General features: G+C 36.9%; 1 protein-coding gene across 5 annotated transcripts in view; it reads right to left on the reverse strand.

The window, feature by feature from the left end:
• Positions 1-21367, reverse strand: part of LOC131156378 (uncharacterized) — a 129523-nt gene that overhangs the window by 78610 nt on the left and 29546 nt on the right. For all 5 annotated transcript variants that reach the window (XM_058110013.1, XM_058110012.1, XM_058110015.1 and 2 more), the window contains one exon: positions 4884-5021. In XM_058110013.1, coding sequence (XP_057965996.1) covers positions 4884-5021 — 138 coding nt within the window. The remainder of the gene's footprint in view (positions 1-4883; positions 5022-21367) is intronic.

Here is a 21367-nt window from a genome sequence, read left to right on the forward strand (position 1 = left end):
CCGTATTTCTTGATTAATTTTGTACAAGCCAATACACAATATTTATAATCCAATTGGGTATTCTAAATATGAAAACAATCTCCTAAAATAATCTCTCTCAATAAAATACAATCCTCTACATAAATTCCCCTAAATCACTCCAAGATACTCAGGATTTCTACACTCCCCCTCAAGTTAGATCATAGATATTGATCATGTCCAACTTGCAAATGAAATCATCAAAACTCTATCAGGCTAACCCTTTGGTAAAGATGTCTGCTGTTTGTTCCTTGGTGGGTACATAAGTCATACAAATGGTTCCTTCTTCAACCTTCTCTTTGATAAAGTGTCGGTCCACTTCTACATGCGTAATCCTGTCATGTTGAACTAGATTGAGAGAGATACTGATAGCTGCTTTGTTGTCACAGTAGAGTTTGATAATGAATTTCACCGAGATCTGTAATTCTTCCAAGAGTTTCCGTTACCACAGTCCTTTACATATCCCTTGTGCAACTGCCCTAAATTCAACTTCAGCACTACTTCGAGCCACTACATTCGGTTTTTCACTCCTCCAAGTCACCAAATTTTCCCATACAAAGGTGCAATATCCGGTGGTAGACCTTCTATCTTCCGCTGATCCTAACCAAACTGCATTTATGAAAACTTCTACTTCCTTGCTTTCACACTTCTTGAAGAAGAGTCTTTTGCCCAGAGAGCCCTTGAGATACCTGAGGATCTTGAACACAACATCTAGGTGAGTCTTTTTCGGAGAATGCAAGTGTTGGCTTACCACACTTACTGCAAATGCAATGTCGGGTCTAGCATGAGATAGATAGATTAGTTTACCAACCAATCACCGATACCTCTCCTTTTCAACCGATATTCTGCAGTCTTCAACTCTCTTTATTGCTTCAATGGGGGCTTCACTATGTTTGCATTCAAGCATTCCATTTTCGGTTAGGAAATCAAGGATATATTTTTGCTGAGAGACACTGATACCCTTTTTTGATCTAGCAACTTCCATTCCCAAGAAGTACCGCATTCGTCCCAAGTCCTTAACTTCAAACTCAGTAGTTAGGACTTTCTTCAATCTTTCCATCTCCACTACACCAACTCCAATTAGGATTATATCATCAACATACACAATCAGAATTGTTTTCTTACAACTTTCAGATTATTGGAAAAACATAATGTGATCTAATTGCCTTGTTGATAACCTTGGTTCTTTATCACCTTAGCAAATCTGTCAAACCATGCTCTACGAGATTGCTCGAGTCCAAACAAGGACTTCTTGAGTTTACATTCTCTGTTTTCTTTCCCTTTCTTACTGAAACCTAGTGGTATCGTCATGTAGACTTCTTCTTCTAACTTGCCATTTAGAAATGCTTTCTTAATGTCGAGTTGCTGTAGTGGCCAATCCAAGTTGGCTACCAAGGACGGGAGGACCCAAACTGTATTCAATTTTGCCACTGGTGCAAACGTCTCCGTGTAGTCAATGCCACAAGTCTGTGTAAACCCTTTTGCAACAAGTTGGGTTTTATACCGTTCAACTGTCACATCAGCCATATATTTCACTATGAAGACTCATTTGCAGCCTATTGGCTTCTTCCCTCTCAACAAATTCATAACGTCCCAAGTTTCATTCTTTTCCAGGGCCCACATTCCCTCCATGCAGCTTCCCTCCATTCAAGAACCTCCAAGGCCTCCTGGATATTCTTTGGAATTTTTATCCTGTGAAGGTTAGAAGTAAAAGCACGACACCCTATAGACATAGTTTTATAAGACGTGTTTTGACCAAGGATATAGAGTACACGACCTAGTTTGTTTTCTAACTGCAATGGGTAAATTGATATCATCAGATGCAGACTTATCAGAAGGAAGCTCATGGCCATCTATTACCTTATCGGGATTGGGTGCAGACTCATGGTTGCTCGGAGCTATCACCGGTTCCAACTCTCTTGGTGCCTCGAGATTCTCCCTGTTCTTTGTTTTTGGCTTTATTGAATAAACAAGTATTTCCTTATTTTGTTTTTCTGCATCTCCCCCTGAGTTTAAGTGGTCTTTTGTACACGACAAGTCAGGAAATGATGCAATGGCAAACTCGGCATATGGCATAGATTCATCAATAAAGATATATGGTACAGATTCATCAACAGAGAAATCAAAGAACTGATCTTCACTCCAATTCTCCCCCTAAAGAGAGGGATTTGGGAAGTAAGGCGTGGTTTCAAAGAATGTGACATAAAGGCTAACAAACAATTTTTTTTTTTGACAAGATCATAACATTTGTAGCCTTTCTGAGTAGGAGAGTAACCAATAAAAACGCATTTAATGGCACAAGGTTCCAACTTATCCCTATTGTGAGCATGAACATGTACAAATGCAGAACACCCAAAAATTTTTAGGGAGAGATTAGAGTTGAGCCGAGAGTTGGGAAAATACTATAGGAATTTTTGGAGAGGAGCGGCAAAAGAAAGAACTCAACTAGGCATTCTACTAATGAGATATGTAGCTGTTAAAATGGCATCGCCCCAAAAATATTTTCCATATTTGTAGTGAACATCAACGCCCGAGCTACTTCAAGAATATGCCCATTTTTGCGTTCGTCAACCCCATTTTGTTGAGGGGTATCCACACAAGAACTTTGATGGATAATTCCATTTTATTGAAGATAATTTCCCAAGATAGTATTGAAATATTATGTACAAATATCAGTATGCAAGATTTGAATGTGAGTTTGGAACTGTGTTTAAATCATGGAGTGGAAATTGATAAAAATAGAACGGACTTCAGTTTTATCTTTCAACAGGTAAATCCAACAAATACGAGTGTGATCATCAATAAAAGTAACAAACCATTTCGTGTGAGTGCAATTAAGAGAGCGTGAGGGCCCCCATAAATCACTTTGAATCATAGTAAAAGGTCTGGATGGCTTGTATGTGGATTTTGGAAAGGAATTATGATGGCATTTTGCAAGTTCACAAATCTCACACTGAAAATCAGAAGTCGTCTTATTTGAACAAATGGAATGAAATAAACATCTTAAGGATTGAAAATTTGGATGACCCATCCTAAAATGCCATAACAAAATCTCACTATTCCTAGAAATAGATGCAAAATCACAAATAGCAGTTTGACATTGTTCACTCACATTAGCCTCAAAGTAGTAGGGTCCCTCACACTCCTTAGCACTGACAATCGTCTTTCCCGATGATAGGTCCTGAAAAATACAATGAGGGAAGAAATTTAGTAGAACAATTGGAATTCTTCTTCCTCTTCCTCCTCCTCTCGGCCACTTAACACGGAGCGACGATCAGCATTATCGGGAGGAAGCTTGCATCTAATGTTAATGAGGCACAGAGGACCTGGTCGATGCTGTGCTTGTGAATGTAGATAGCGGATGGCATAGATCTGGGAGGTGTGGCCTTTGCCCTTGACACAGATGCGCATGTTGACGCTGTTGGAGTGGTGGCAGCCGAGCAGGAGGATGGGTTCCAACGCCTTGTAGCGGTAGGACTTCTGGAACCTGACGTGAGCACTATAACCACTGAACTTCATGGGCTCGCACCGCCGGGGATCGGCGACGAGGAGGGTCCGATCGTAGGAGACCAAGATGTCCTTGATCTCCTTCTTGAACTGCTCGTCGATGTAGTTCTGGTAGAAGACAGCAAGGGCGGCCTTGGCAATGCTCTGGCGGAGGCACCGATCAAGGCGGAGATGGCCAGACGCAATGACAACACCGGTGACGAAGAGGAATCCATGGGGACGGGTGCGGTTGGTCTAAGCAACTGACTGAGCAAAATGCTATGTAGAGTGTTGGAGGAGCTCTCGAACCTCGTGGAACTCTGTTGAAGGACCTCGTGAGATTCAGAGGTCATCGAACCTCTACTTTGGCCGGCGGTTTCCGCCATTGATAGCTAGGTTTAATCTCCTAGCTCTAATACCATGAAATCAAAATGAATAATTTCTCTATTTCTTGAATAATTTTGTACAAGCCAATACACAATATTTATAATACAATGGGGTATTCTAAATATGGAAACAATCTCCTAAAATAATCTCTCTCAATAACATACAATCCTCTACATAAATACCCCTAAATCACTCTAAGATACTCGGGATTTCTACAAAATGAATTGATGGAACTTTTGAACTTATTCACAAGTTAAATCTTTGTAACAAACTAGGAACATATGATATCTATTTGTGTGTGTGTGCGCGCGCGAGCGTGTACATGTGCACTCCAACTTCAGTGAGATTGTTAAAGAGGGTATGATGTGTGGGGATCTTTTGAAAAAATATTTTCATTATAAATAGAGTGAGATTCGGCCCAACGTTTCTCTCTCCACCCAGTTTCCCTTGCTCTATAACAAATTAGGAACATGTGATAAATGTGTGCGTGCGAAACTTTTGAACAATGCATACATTTTAATTATAAATAGAGTGAGAGCCGGCCTCACATTCCCCCCAACCACCAACACCCCCCCCCCCCCCAAAAACAAAACAAAAAAACCATCTATTTTATGGTGCATACAAGGAGATTTGTCCGTGCATTGAGTTCCTTCAAATTTTCAGCAAACTTCATATAAAATACCTATTTTCAGTAGTCAAAATATCTTACTCATCGCAGGGAGAAATACAAAGTAGAAGAGGAGAGCATCCAAGAATCCAAAAAGATTCTTTTCACTTTTGTATACTATATAAATTTCCCAATGTTGTTTGAGCTTAAAAACATGTCACGGAACCAAATGGACTAACTGCAACCTTACAAGGTGAAAATGTGAAATGCTAACCTATCAAACTTTAAAACCTCAATAACACAACACCACATTCACCACTTAAAAAACATGTACAACCTTATGGCAAGCCAACAATATATGGCACATCAAAAAAGAAAAGTATACCTGGGTAATAAAGAAGTAGATTTCGAATAGAACATATATATGGCTCCTTAATGATCTCATTTTGCTTCAAACCAGTTGTTTCCAAGGTACTGATCAAACCAGAACTCCCACTGTGCTGTGCATTTAGCTCCTCAATGGCTGCAATAAATAAACAATTAAATAAGTGTATATTCAAGCTTAGTAAAGATTTGGCTGAATTTACAGAAATTTTGGCCAAATCTTCAAATTCTAGGAGGGATCAAAATCAAAACTACATTTCAATTTCAAATTTTGTAATTGTTTGGCCAAAATTCATTAATTTTAAAATAAAATTGGGTAGGATTTCAAGAATAATGGAAATTTTTCAATTAAAATTTAAGAATCTTTACCCAGAATTTTGGAATTTTTATTTTCAAAAATTAGCAAAAAAATGGGTAAATTGTGGGGGTTTTCTTAATGTGAACCTGCAATGAAGCTCCATTTCTCCTTTTCCTTCAGCACAAAATTTCCGTATATACATCCCCTTCATATTTTCATTATACGCATAATATTTTTTTTAACATTTATCAAAGTTCCATATATAATTTCCATAATTTACTATAAATTTCCGTTGTTTCTTTTAAAAGAAATCAAAATTTCATCAAACACCAAAATTTATGTAAATTAAGGCCCCTAAAATTTCCTTTGAAATCGAAATTAGTCCTTGCTTATACAAGTAACACCATATTTGCAATTAGCCAACCATCAAAAAACAGGATTAGAAAAATCAAGGAAAAAAGATGAAAAGAGAAAGGTTTAAAATATGTAATAATTGAATAACAAGTGGTGCAATGCTAGGAGATTTAAATCACTGTCTGGAAATTACAACAATAACACAACCAACAATGCCTAAGTAACAGTAGGCGGGATCAGCTATGTGAACCCTCTTTCACCATTTGACAAAATCTAGGGCAGTATCCTTAAAAAGTTCAAGTTCTACAAAGTCTTACAAGCTCATCCAAATATTCTAGGAGTACTCCACCTCTTGCAGTACCACTAACAGCAACTAACTCACCAATCATCAACAGCACATTATTTGGTCTATATTGCAAGTAGCGGTAGCAATTACTACCCATACCCATGATAAATAAAAAGGGTTAGGGTACACCCATATAATTATATGGGTCATAAATGGGTGATCCATTTATTAAATGGGTGTACCCACTTAACCCATCAACCCATTTAAATTTTCAACCTTAATTAATCTATTTAATTTATCACATTTAAAATTATGCTAGAAGTAAATAACTAATATTGTAATTTGACTTTCTACATACATAATGTAATTATGTATTGTTGGGTTTAAATATTTATATAACTATGTACACAATTTGACTTGATTTTTTCAAACTAATTAATATTCATGCATGTTCGTAATTGCATAATTGATTCAGCTTATACATGTCCGTACTTATGTCGGTATGTGATTATAGTATGGTCTATACTCATTATTTGTAATTAAATTATATAATTATGTAATTAAAATTATAATAAAAAAATCTACATGCATAATTTTATAATTATGGACAACTTGGTTGCAATATGTACGTAATTATACAATTATGTATATGTAAGTAATTTCATTTACTTTGAAATTACGTAACTAATACAGTTATTCAAAAATCTATGTACATAATTTTGTAATTATGAGCAATTATAAATGTATACAATTGATTTGGTTCATATATATCCATGTCTGGTTCAATTTAAATATGTTCGTAATTATGTAGTAATGTAGTTAAGAAACACAATTACATTGTTAATACTATAATTTGAAAATGTATGTACATAAGTTTATTATCATGGACAATTCCGTTTGAATATGTACATAATGATACAATTATGTATGTACGTAATTGATTTGATTTGGTTTTCCAAACCAAGGAATATGCATGTATATACGTAATTACATAATTGATTCAATTTAGATATCTCTGTGATCATATAAATATGTAATTGTAGTATTACATATCATTTGAAATTAAAATTCATAATTGTCTAATGAATTCTATAATTCGGATATCTATGTACATAATTTTGTAACCTGTTGATAGTTTGGTTTGAATATGCAAGTACTTGCGTAATTATATGTACTTAACTGGTTTATTTTACTTATGAGTGTACGTAATTATGCAATTATGAGTGTACACAGTCAGTTGAATTTGTTTATGCAAACCAATTAATATGCATGCATGCATGTACGTAATTACATAAATGGTTGAGTAAGATATATTTGTTATCTATAGTTACGTACATAATAACTATTATTGGTTACAAATACTTTTTAAAATTGAACTATATAATTGATGACGAAATCAATATTATAATTCGGAAATCTATATACATAATTTTGTACTTGTGGATACATCAGTTTAAATATATATGTACATAATTATGCAATTATGAGTGTACATAGTTGGTCGAGTTTGATTATGCAAACCAATTAATATACATGCATGCATTTATGTAATTACGTAACTCATTGATTAAGATATGTCTATAATTATATTGACATGTAGTTATAGTATTCTCTATAGTTACCATTTAAAATTAAACTACGTAATTTATTACATAATTAATACTATAACTCGTACATCTTTACATAATTTTGTAATTGTTGACATATCGTTTCAAATATGTACGTAATTATGCAACTAAGAGCATACTCAATTGATGTGATTCGGTTATTCAAACCAATTAATATGAAGGCATGCATGTACCTAATTTACATAATTATGTAGATATTTTTCAATGGAGTAACAGATCAAATAACCTTCAAAGCTAGTAGTAAGTTGTGACAATGATAACGTTTAAAGATAGTCATAAGTTTTAGTCAGTATTCAGCAATTGATTTTGTATGCTTTAAAATTAAATGGGCAAATGGGGCGACCCATGTCTAAATGGGTATGGGTTATAAATGGGTTAAATATTTTATATAGATGGGTCATAAATAGGTCAATGGTTCATAAATGACCCTACCCATTTTGACCATGCCCATCATGACCCATACCCACCAATTTAACATGTCTAATTGCAAGTACGCAACCCATCACAACCACTCTTCCCTTATCTACACCTAACTTGCCATAGATGTATTAATTCAAATCATTCCATACTATATTGTTTAGAGTAATACCACTCATCCATCTTAACATTCTCAACATTTATCCTTCAAATATGTTAGTTTCTTAATTGCCCAATGCTCTGACCCACATAGCATAACAAGGCCTGTAGTCACCCTACAAGATTGCCATAGTAGTCAAAGGCACAAGGCACACCAAGGCGCAGAGGGTACTTGGAGCCAAGGCGTGAGACACAAGGCGAAGGCGCACACCTTACAAAGGTGAGGCGCACAATTATTAAAATTGTGTACAATGCCTATTTTGTGGGTAATTGATATAAAAACACATCAATAGTTATATTAGAATTTAAAATGTCAAAATATTCAATGTAATTATGACAACCAAGTACCAAATTCCAAGTGAAACAAACATAGTTCAACATAAGTAATTACACAAGCAAGATTTCAAGCTTCAAATTAGAAATGAAATAAAATTGCCAGGCTGAAGGCCTAAAAGGCATATGCAATATCAAAGGAAAAGAGTACAACAAAACAGCAGCTAAATTCAGTAAAAAATGTTATATATTAATATATTTGAGAAAAATGTATAGTTTGTATACTGCATTTCCAAACAAATTACAAAACAGCAGCAAAATTCAGTAAAAAATGTTATATATTAATTATAGAGTATAAACTTGCATTAAACTACATAATTAATTACACATTATATAATATTAACTTAGAGGCTTAATGCAAGTTAATTATTATAAGAAGAAGCATCTGGCAGGAGGCAGCAGAACTGAAGAACTGAAAGAAGAAGATGCACAAGAAGAACTGAAAAAGAAAAAGAACTGAAGAAGAAGAAGAAGAAGAAGAACTGAAAAAGAAGCAGAAGCAGAACAAGAACTGAAGAAGAAGAAGCAGAAGAACTAAAGAAGAAGAAGAAGATGAAGAAGAAGAACTGAAAGAAGAAGCAGAAGAACTGAAGAAGAAGAAGCAGAAGAAGAACTGAAGAAGAAGAAGAAGAAGAAGAAGAAGAAGAAGCAGAAGAGCTGGAAGAAGAAGAAGAAGAAGAAGACGACTTACTAGTTTGAAAATCGAAGCAGCCTGACGACTCATGAAGGCTCGACAACGATGACGAAGGGCTCCTTCTGGTTTGAAGGCTCAAAGACAAACTGACGAAGGGCTCCTGCTGGTTTGAAGGCTTGAAGATGAAGAGCTCCTGTTGGTTCGAAGGGTCGAAGACGAAAGCCTCGTGCTGGTTCAAACTTCTAAGGGTCGAAGACGAAGGGCTCCTGCTAGTTTCGTACTGCTTCAAAGGATCGATTGGTCGAAGATGAACTTCTCCTGCTGGTTTCGTGCCGCTTCGAAGGGTCGAAGACGAAGGGCTAGGGCTGGTGCAAGTCAAACTGTCGAAGGCTGGATTGCTGGAAGTGGGCTGCGGCTGGTTCTGGCTACATTTTATTTCTTAACAGCTTCGAAAATTTCAAGGCGAGACTCACTGCGCCCGGAGAATCCATGCGCTTCAGTGCGCCTACCTGTGCCTCTTGAAGGTCGCCTTGCCTGAAGAAGAATGAGGCGCTAGCTTGGTCACCTCACTGCACGTCGCCCTTGAGGCGCGCTTTTAACTACTAAGAGGATTACCCTTTCAATTTTAGTGGCATTCTATAATCTCATCACCACCTAAAGCACTTCTCCATTTTACCCAACCTACTATTTGCATTATGTATTAAATATTCTTCAATTTCTCCTTCTTGACACATGATAGATCCAAGTTAACAATATCCACTATTAGTAATAATTTATAGACTATCAGTTTCAGTCCAGAACAGCTAATTTTGCATTTCATATATTATCTTGCTTCTACTTTGTTGAATCTTAGTCATTAGCATTGTTAGTGTGTGTATGTTATGTTAACAAGTAAGAGTTAGTAAGGGCATTATGGCCATTGTATGTAATTTGACATGTGTTATAAATAAAGGGAGGGGCCTATCATTGTATGTAGGGCTTCCATTTCACCCAATTATTCACCATAGTATCATAGCAAGATTCTAAGACCTAAACACTAATTGTCACAGCCACCATCAAAAAGGAAGCCCAAAACCCTAAATCTCTTGCATGTCTACCATCATAAAAGAATTTCCAGCAACAGTATAGCCTTAAAAAAATAGCCAGCAGCTGCTGGAAGCCAGAGAAGTTGCAGGAAAATTCCTAGGTGACACTGCCAGTTCAGGAGGACAAAATATACAATAATTTTGCAAAAACATCATAGTCACTCAGAGACACTTCCGATCTACCCCGTACTGAAATCTCATCTCCAGCAGCTTCTCCACGCACCGTCACACACTGTGGAAGGCTGACAGGTCCGACCTTACATGCCGGCACGTGAAGCAAATTTCAGGCATGTTTCTGACGTGAATTCTTCCAGCTGGGCTTGAATCCCTCTATAAACATATTAATGAAGTTTTCCATGATGTTTTTTGTTCAAAGATCTTACCTTTTTTAGCTGCTCATTTACCACATCCAAGAAATGGTTGTTTGGTGCTTCTTGAAGCTGTTTGTCGATGTTTATTGAGTTTATTGGGCCTGCAAGTGGTATTTGCTGTGTTTTTTTATTGGTACGTTGTGGGCTTGTGGTTTGCATCAGTTGTCGAAGGTTGTTTATGTTGGGATCGAGTTGGTGAATTTGAAAAACATGTTGCCCGCTATGTGTTTTTGATTTGCTGGTCAATTGAGATTGTATTTGTGTTGGTGAATTTGAAAAACATTGGTGCCTGCTGTGTTTTTGATTTGCTGCTCTATCAAGGTTGTATTTGGGTTGGGATGGAATTCCCAAATCCCAAAAGTGTGTCTCCCTCGTCATTACTTGTTTGAGTGAACAGCATACTATACTTGTTTCAGAGAAAGAGTATTTAGAGTTCCTGCAGTATCAGGCATCCCAACAAGCATCTCTTCACATTGCATCTTTTGCTCAAACAAGTAACCATACCATTTGTATGTCTCATCTGGTATCTCTCCCACTAGTCCCTGGGTTATTGAATCTACTGCTACTGACCATGTAACAGTTGCGACCAACTTCTTTTCTACTCTCCAGTATTCTACATATCTACCTCGGGTTACCCTTGTTCATGGGTCCACTACTACTGCTAAGTGAATAGGAACAGTAAATCCTACTCCCTCCATCTCTCTTTCTTCTATTCTCTACATTCCTAAATCTCCCTTTAGCATCATGTATGTTAGTAAAAATACAAAGTCACTAAAGTGCTCTTTAACCTTCTTTCCTACTTTTGTTCTTATTCAGGAACTGAAGATGAGGAAGATAATTGGCACAAGACATGAGGCTAATGGACTTCACTACTTTGAGTCGCTCTCTTCTCCTATTTCCTGTAGTGTTGCTGTCATACCACATCAAACATTGTGGTCTTGGGCATCCATCATTGGACAACTTAAAACAGTCAGTTCCTACTTTGAGTTCCGTGTCTACCCTCAACCGTGAGTCTTATCAATTAGGAAAGCATCATGTTCCCTTCGCCTCCTGAGCCAATAAAAGAATCGTTAGCCCTTTTATGTTAGTCCATTCCGATGGTTGGGGTCCTAGTCATGTCACGTCACGTCAATGTTGGGGTTTTGATACTTTCTCACTTTTGTCATTGACTATTCCATAATGACTGGGTTGTATTTGATGAAAGATTGTTCTAAGTTGTTCAATATCTTTTAAGCCTTTGTTCTCAAATAAGAACTCAGTTTGATATGCTAGTCTAAATACTTCGTGGTGGTAATGCTAAAGAATACTTCAATACTCAATTCATTACCTATATGACAAACTCCGGCATGATCCATTAGTCATCTTGTGCCCACACTCCACAAAAAATGGAGTTGCGGAGAGGAAAAAAAAACATATTCTTGAAGTCACTCAAACCCTTTCATATCAAATGAATGTCCACAAAGTTTTTTGGAGTGATGTTATGCTCATTACTTACTCTCTCATCAATAAAATGTCATCTTATGTCATTGGCGGTAAAATCCACCTTCAATTATCTTCCCCAGAGCACCTTTGTTCTCCCTTCCTCCTCATATATTTGGTTGTGTACTTTGTTCATCATTTAAATCCATGATGGGATAAATTGGATCCTCATGCTATCAAATGTATTTTTCTAAGTTATTCCTATACTCAGAAGGGATATTGATGTTATAGTCCCACTTTATATCGATTCTTTGTCTCTGCTAATGTCACATTTTTTGAGTCTAGACCGCACTATTCTGATTTCTTGAGTTCTGTCAACCTTGATGAATCTCTTCTTCTGCCTAGCCTTCCTAATCCTAACTTATTTCCTTCGTCTAGTCCTCCTGCATTCTCATCCAATTTAAGTCCTTCTCATCACTTGGATCATCCCGATCAACAAGTGTACACACAACGACTCAAGGGAGGAGAGCCTCCTCCAGCTTCCACTTCTATGCCTCCAATTTCCTCATCAAATGATCCTCTTCCCCAAGTGGCTGATCTACCTATTGCTGTTCAAAAAGGTAAATGCACATGTACGAAGCATCAAATCTCTAATTTTGTTTCTTATGATTTCTTGTCACCCTCATACTATTGCCTTGTTAGTACCCTGTATTCTATTGCTCTTCCCAAGTCTACATTTGAAGCTCTATTCCATTCTAGGTGGAGGAATGCAATGATAGAAGAGATGCATGCTCTACAAGATAATGATACTTGGGACTCAGTACGTCTTCCTCCTGATAAGTCTGTGGTTGGTTGTTGTTGGGTGTATATTGTGAAGGTTAATCCAAATGGCTCCCTGGCTTAATTGAAGGCATGCCTTGCCTCAGTATGCTTGTTCATCTCCTTAGCCACCACCTACCACTTGCCTCTATACCAATTAGACATGAAGAATTCTTTCCTACATGGTGATCTTCAAGAGGAGGTCTATATGGAGCAACCACCTGAGTTTGTTGCTCAGGGGAAGTCAAGCTTAGTGTGTTGGCTCAAGAAGTCACTATATGGTTTAAAATAGTTTCCAAGGGCATGGTTTGGACACTAGTGTTGTAGTACTTGAGTTTGGCCTTCAATGGTGTGCACTAGATCATTCTGTATTTTATCATCATACTCCATCTGGAAGGATACTGCTTATTGTGTATGTGGATGATAGTAATGAGTGGTTGATTGGTAGGATGGATAGCGATTCCCATGAGGAGGATGAACTTGTGTTTGAAGATGATCTTTTGACATGGGGTTCTATTGCTAAAGCTTCTGGAGTAAATAAACCCCCACATCACACTTGATTAAGAATAAGTGCAAATATGTCATCATCTTCTAGAGGAAAAGCTTCATCTAGCAGTTCTGGGGGCCAGACCACAATGTTGGAACTTGTAGATGAGGATGAGATCCAAGTGGATAGTGTAGAGGAGACAAAAGAGGAAAAAGATGTTAGAGAAAAAAATTTTGATGATGAAGAGGAAGATGATGATATCTTGGCAGACTTAGTTGATGATAAGTGATGACTAATGATTGAGGAGTGAAATCTTTTATTGTACTCTTTTCTTTTGATGTTGAACAATGGTGATGCTTTTGGCCTTCGGCCTGGAAATTTCATTAAATTTCCAATTTTGGAATTAAGCTTTTTGGCATTTTAAATTCTAATATTACTAGATGAGTTCATATATCAATTACCCAAATAGGCATTTTACACCATTTTAATAATTGTGCGCCTCACCTTCGTGAGGCGCGCGCCTCGCGCTTCGGCTTCAAATACCCTTTGCGCCTCAGTGCGCCTTGCGCCTTTGATTACTATGTATGCAGCCGATACTTGATGTTGTTGCAGAGGTTGGAAAGGAGGTGAAGGGTCCATCACCCTATGAGGTCTCTAAAATATATTTGGAGCAAGAGTATCAGGAAATGAATAATTATATATCTTCTTTTGCTAGCATTTGGAAGGAGAAACGTGTAACTATTATATGTGATGGCTGGTCAGGGCTCACAAGAAAACACGTAATAAACTTTTTAGTTTATTGCAATAGAGGCATTGTTTTCCACAAGTCGGTTGATGTCTCTGATGTGCCAAGTCGAACAGCTGAATATTATTTTAGGTGATTTTCTAATTTTTATTAACTTGAGTCACTTGATGACTAGCATATTTATAATTAAGTAGTAGTAAATGTTAAATCCATAATTTCATTTCAAATTAGTGGACTAGGTGGTTAAAGAAATTGGAGAAGAAAATGTTGTCCAAGTAGTGACCAATAATGAAGCTGCAATAAAGGCGGAAGGGAAATTATTAATGCAAAAGAGATCCAATCTCTACTGGACAGCGTGTGCAACTCATTGCGCATACCTTATTCTTGAAGATATTGGTAAGAAAAGTAATGTAAAGAAGGTCTTAGAAGATGCAAAAATAATAGCCTCTTTTATTCACAACCACACATGGACAATGAATTTCATGAAGAAATTCACAAAATAATAGAGAATTGCTTCATCCTACCATCACTCGATTTTCCACCAACTTTATTGCCTTGGAGACCATTGTTAGGCATAAACAATCATTGAGAGAAATGTTCACATCTAATGCTTAGAAAAACTCAAGGTTTGGGATGGCAAAATCAGCCCTGCATATGATGTGAACAAAATTATATTGAGGAAAGAGTTTTGGTAAAAGGCCTCCCATATAATTAAAGAATAGGAACCCTTAGTGAAAGTTCTTAAATTGGTTGATGGTAATGAAAAACCAATCATGGGTTTCATATACGGGGCAATTTAAAGGGCAAAATTGGTCATTCAGAAAGATTGTTGATTCTACAAAGATTATTGGAAAATTATTGATAACCGGTGGAGTTTTCAACTTCACCAAGACTTACACGCAGCTAGTAAGGGTAAATAAAATACAATTTCTTATTATTTCAACTTTTAAATTATGCATAGTTGCATTAAAACACTGTTATTGATTAATATGTTTGTAAATTTAGTTTTAGGATATTTTTTGAGCCCCCAATTTCTTTATGGTGCCCACCCTCTCCTGAAGTTACTAAAGAAGTCATGGATGGGGTTAAAAAAGTCATAACCAAGCTGGTACCCAATATGGACACTCAAATTTGGGCTATTAATCAAGTAGGTATTGGTCCTATTGAATAATGAATTAATTTAGTATTCTGTCATACTTTCTATAATATATATCTAATTAATCAATTATACTTCACAATCCTCCTTTTTAAGTTGTTGCAATATCGAGATAGGCAGGAGACATTTGGAACTCTGTTGGCTCAAAGGGCAGTGAAACAAACAAATCTTGGTAAATGTAATTAAATAATGGATGAATAGATCTATTTTGTAATTTTTTATGTTCAAATTTGACTTTTCAAAAATACATTATATTGACATATGTTTTTCTTCAATTATTTATGCATCCAAATGGTGGATTCATTTTGGCATGTGTGCTCCTAAGCTACAAAAAATATCAATTAGCACTCTTAGCCAGACCACATCAACTTCAAACCATGAGCACAATTAGAGCACTTTAGCCTCATCCATATGAAAACAAGAAATAGACTAAAGTACATGAGACTACAAAAACTTGTTTTCGTGCATTACAACATGAGGCTAAAGTTAACAAATACAACGAGAGGAAGCCAACAGAAAATTGAAGATAGTTTCAACCCTATCAATTTGGACTATATTTTTGAAGAAGATGATCCTTTGAGTCCATGGTTAAAGGAGAGAAAGGCACCAATACTCAATGGCCAGGACAAATTGGTTAGATGAAGAGGTTGGTGGTACTGCAGAAGGAGGTGATCAAGCATGATTCAAGTTCAAGCCTTGAACGTACACAAAGTGGTGATAATCTTGATTTGAGCCCACCAAGTTATGATGATGATAGTAGTGGTGCTGAGACTGGGGCTGTGAGTGATGGTGGTGGTGGTGGTAGTGGTGCATAATATGATTATGGGTATGACACGGAGATATCATTTGTATGGGATACATATCCTCCTTGTCGTTATGGACTACTGATAGAATTGGTGTATTCCCAAGAGGGGGGTGAATTGGATATTTAAAAAAATTTGTCTCCTAGGTTCAATTTAAATCCACAATCAGTATAGCTCAACCTAGGATCTGTCTAAGCAAATACCAATAACCCAACGATATTCAACTGAGCAAATATTTAAAGTTATGGTAGTCTCAGTATATCTCAATCATTTACAATAATAAAAGCATAAACATTCAAGTGTAGAAATTAAATTACGGAAATTAAAATCAGGAACAAGAAATGATATCAGGGTTCGACCAAACTTGCCTACGTCCCCGCTGCGGATTCCACTAAGTGCTCTGTGCTCGCTTACGGGTGGAGCGACACCGATTACAACACCCTCTCCTTACTGGGCGAGGGAAACCCCAGGTCAAATTTACAAGACTGATCCCAACCTTTACAACCACACCTTAGAAAGGTGTACATGGTTTTCTTAACTGGGTCTAAACCATCCAGTACTTTCCTAACCGGGTCTGAGCAAATTCAGTGCTTTCTTAAACGAGTCTAAGCAATCCGGTGCACGTTATAGGCCAGTGCAATCCTCTTCCGACTACATGTTGGGAATACAACAGATAAAAATTTGCATACAAATGAATGCTTCTAAGCTAAGCTGATGTGTACAACAATGAAGCTCAAATATGCACTCTAGTATGATAAAGATTTATGTTCAATAGAGTTTGTGAAATTCACCTCTCAAAGATATGTTAATCAAATAATGTGAGAGGATAATATAAATGATCTTTGACTTAGGTATGAAATATTCACTATGCGTATTTCAAAGATCTAAAATCCAAAGAAAATAACATCTCCAAAAGTATTTTTCAATAATAAAGAATAAGAGATGATGATGATTAGCCTTACACAAATAAATATTTTCAAGTATGCACAAGAATATCTCCAACAAATATTTGCAAGATTAAGTTTAGGAGATGTTGAATATAGCTCACAACAATGAAGATCAAACACCCTTCAAGTTGCAATTGGTTCACAAATGAAGAGTATGAAAAATAATGTTCTCTACTTTTAAAAAGTTTGCAAGAAATAATCAAAGAGAGAGTATAATATGCTTTGAATATTAAAGAATGTAAGCAATAAAAGCACAAATATTTTTGAGAGGATTTTTGCTAATCAACTTGCTAATCTCTCCCTAATCTGGACAAATGAAGGGGTATATATAGAATTCCCGAAATTTTAGACTGTTGGGGATATGGAGGGAATTTTGGAAAAGTTTAATTAAAATTAACCCCTGTTTAATGCAGTAAAAAATTGCGAACCGGAGAGGTTCGGTCGACAGGTGCATAGCACCGGTCGCCCGAATAGACACAAAAGATTTGAATTTAAATCTTGGGTTCGGTTTGCTATGGGAGAAGTCAGTCAGCCGAGCCAAGGCGATTTTCCAAACATTCGTAGGTTCGGTCACCCAAGGTGTTTTTAAACTGAAACTTTGGTCGGCCGAGGAAGGTAGAGAAAGTCAATTTGAAAGTTCGGTCGACCATGGAAGCTTAGTTCAAAAATAGGTCGATCGGTTGAGCCATGTCAAACATTTGACTTCTAGCCAACTCGGTCGACTAAGGCGTTTATAACGCCAAGAAGTCGGTCGACCAAGCACCGTGAAAAGTCAAGGTATGCCCTAACTTTGACCTTAAACTATTTTCAACCCTATGGGAAAGGATGTGATATTTTAATTTGAAGGGTTATGGGTCCTATGGTAAATCTATGGTTTTGGTTTGAGCATTCAATCCTTATCATGCATGAGATGCAATTATTACAGACCATAAAACTTAGTACTATTACAATACATCTTGAAAGAATGAACAAAAATCTTCATGCTCTGCTCTTTTGCAATTTCATGGATTGCTCCGAATGGTGTACGCGTTTAAGTGCTTCTCGGCTTCCATTTCTCATCTATCATCCGTGCTTAGAAAAACGAACTTGTTCATACACTTAGCACACAAATGAGATACTGTGGTTTGTCATAATCAAAACTGGGATCGGACTCAAAAAGTCAACAACTACATGATATACCCGAAAACTATGACTTGGGTATTCCTCCAGAGTATCAATCTTCACAACCCAGGAGGAGGGGTGCTACTAGTGGTGGTCCTAATGGGAGTCATGGTGCACAAACTAGAAGAAGTCACTAACACCGAGATCGTGATTATGATGAAGATTCATATGGTGTGATTTGTAGTTTTGGAGACTTTGGTTTAAATGATTCCTCATCACAATCATATGGATCTCATCAAACATATCCACCACCTCAACACTATGATTAATATCATACGTCTCATCCATATCCAAGTGGGTCAGAATATAGTAAGTCTACTTCTACACACTACCTAGAGCCAACCCAGCCGCCCCAGCCCCAACTTATGGATATTATTCAAGATATGGTCAAGGAGGAGATTATGCACCTCCTATATCAATTGGATTTTCACCACCAATACATTTTCAAGAGCAACAACGAAATAACATTAGGATGGGTATATTCAGCTATCTATTTCCAAAAGGGTGGGGAGATAATTCTCAATCTCAATCTCAAGATAGAGATGTAGATTATGAAGACCCTCCACGCCATTCTTTTTGGTGGTAACATGTGCTATATTGTAATATTGTATTCATGTATTCGACTATTAATACTAATCATTTTTCAAATTCATGTATGTGTATATTGAGTATTGACTCAGTTTTAGTAATTTTATGTCTCTAACTAAATGATTCTTCATTTTAATTACATTTCTACATTTTTTTACCCATTAAAGTAGTACAAACTATTAAAAAAATGACTTTTTTTTTGTTAAACAATGCACTACAATTAATATAAAAATCATAATGCCTATTAAAAAGCATTTGTAGGTTGAATAAAAGCAGTCAAAATTCATTAAGAATCACATATTAATGGATTTCATGCTTATTCTTCAATTTTGGCATGGTTTCGCACACATGAAACAAATTCACAACCATTACGCCCGCTTCCCGTTACGTAACACCCACCTCTCCCACAACCATTATGCAACATTACCCGTGACCGCAACTTCAAACCTTGCTCAAAGGTGCACCTGGGAGAGGTCTCTTGTATAAGGATCAAGGTTACACTCATATTCAGGGATACACTAACACAAATTAGGCCAGGTCACCTTTGGATAGAAAATCTACAATCGAATATTGTATCCTTCTTGGTGGAAATTTGGTTTCTTCAAGGAGTAAGAAACAACTGTGGCAGCTAGGTCCAGTGTTGAGTCAGAGTATAGGGCCATGGCTCACACTACATGTGAATTTGTTTTGTTAAAGAACATGATGGAAGAACTGGGTTTTCCACATTCTCAGTCAATGGAGCTGATATGTGATAATAAAGCTGCCAAAAACTGCCATTCATATTGCTTCCAACCCTGTTTTCCATGAGCAGACAAGACACATTGAAGTTGATTGCCACTTTGTTCAGGGGAACTTGTGCAAAAGCTCATTACCACCACTCATGTGAAGTCTAATTTGTAGCTTGCTGATTTATTTACTAAAACCTCGGGGGGTGCTCGTTTTAAATTCATTTGTAACAAGCTAGGAGCATATGATATATATATGCTCCGGCCTAAGGGGGATTGTTGATGGTTATCTTAGTCATTAGCATTGTTAGTGTGTAAGTGTTATGTTAACAAGTAAGAGTTAGTAAGGGCATTATGGTCATTGTATGTACTTTGACATATATTATAAATAAAGGGAGAGACCTACCATTGTGTGTAGGTCTTCCATTTCACCCAATTATTCAACATTCCTATTTTAAAATTTATAAATTCTAAATATCTTTCCTATAATTCCAATCCAGACTGCATTCCACCTTTATTTTCATCAATCAAAAACTATCATTTGCACACAAGTTAAACAACATACCCTTAGAAGTTTTTTTCTTGGAGGTTGTATTACTCGCAATACTTATTAGTGCCTCCATCTCCAACATGCCCATTTATTTCTTATCTCATTTGTAGAGTTCCTCAAGAGTGTTGCTAGGATTCTTGAGAAGTTGATGCATGACTTTCTTTGGTCCGGTTTTGGGGATATAAGAGAGATCACCTAGTTAGCAGGAAGAATGTTAGAAGAGCCTAATTCGAAGGGGTCTTGGCCTTGGCAATGTGATCTCCAAAGACATTTCTCAGATTAGAAAACGGTGCCCATCGAAATTGGTGGGAGGGAGGAAATGGCACTGTTTCTCATGCAAGCCCTGTGGCAATACAGCTCAGCTTAGGGAGGATGTTTAGGATGGTGAGAGATCGTTGGAGGTGATGGTGTCCTGTCTTTTCAAGATTTCCTCTCTTGACAATGCACCTATCAACCTAGCAAGTACCGATACCAATACGGATATGACACATTATGGCTATGGCAATACAACGATTTTGCAAAAGCAGGGATGCGACACAGCTGGAATACATTAGTTATAAAATATATATTTAGGCATGTTTTTCCTTTTAAATGAAAAAAAATTGAGGTAGCAGGCATAATTCACACTCAATTGTGAATGCATAATCATTAAACAACACATATTAGGGAACTCAAGAAACATTTTTTTCAAAAACTACGAAGATTCATTTTTTTCCTTGAGAGGGAGGGGCATAAAAAGTTGCAAAAATGCAGAGCCAAATAGACTCTAAATCCCTAAAATCCTTCATGCCAATCAATATAGGAAATCTTTCTAAACCATCCAATGCACACAATAGTTCTTATTTTAACATAAAAGTTCCTTACTCGAACACTCAAACTAGGAAATCTTTCTAAAAGATCAATTTCTTCAATAGTCAAGCACTCAAACAAATAGAAAATGGGTAAGGTCCTTACCGTAAGGAGATGGGGAAGAACCGAAGGGGGAGGGAATGAGGAGGGGCAGATTCACATTGAGCAAAGCAAGCCTCCAAGCCTATGAAAGAGAAGAGGATTCGAGTCATCAAATTCTGATAGAGAAGAGGCTTCGAGCATTCAAAGAAGCCAAAATCGTCATCAAATGTCGATGAATAGTGATACTTCAAGTGACTGAAGGCTAGGAGAGAGGTCAAGCTGAGATGTAAGGCGACTGGAGGTTAGGAGAGAAGTTCAAAGGTTAGGAGGATGGATCACGAAAGCTAGTGTTCCACTTTCAAAACTAGTGTTCCACTTCCAAACTTACAATCAATCGCCAAGCCCCTGGACCTACTCCACCTTTTTTTTCCTTTGTTAATGGCACACAAACAAAATGTTTTGGCTTAAAACTATACCACGCATATCCATTTCTTGTCCATCTATGTCTAGGAGTATTCAAGATGTGCTTGACCCCAATACATGTCGAATACTGACACTCTGTCCCTTTTGAAGTGTTAAATGTTTCCCAGCTATCAACACTTTCTTACTTCACATGCGGGCTCTCATTC

Source organism: Malania oleifera, chromosome 5 (assembly GCF_029873635.1).
Source record: "Malania oleifera isolate guangnan ecotype guangnan chromosome 5, ASM2987363v1, whole genome shotgun sequence".
NCBI lineage: Eukaryota > Viridiplantae > Streptophyta > Magnoliopsida > Santalales > Ximeniaceae > Malania > Malania oleifera.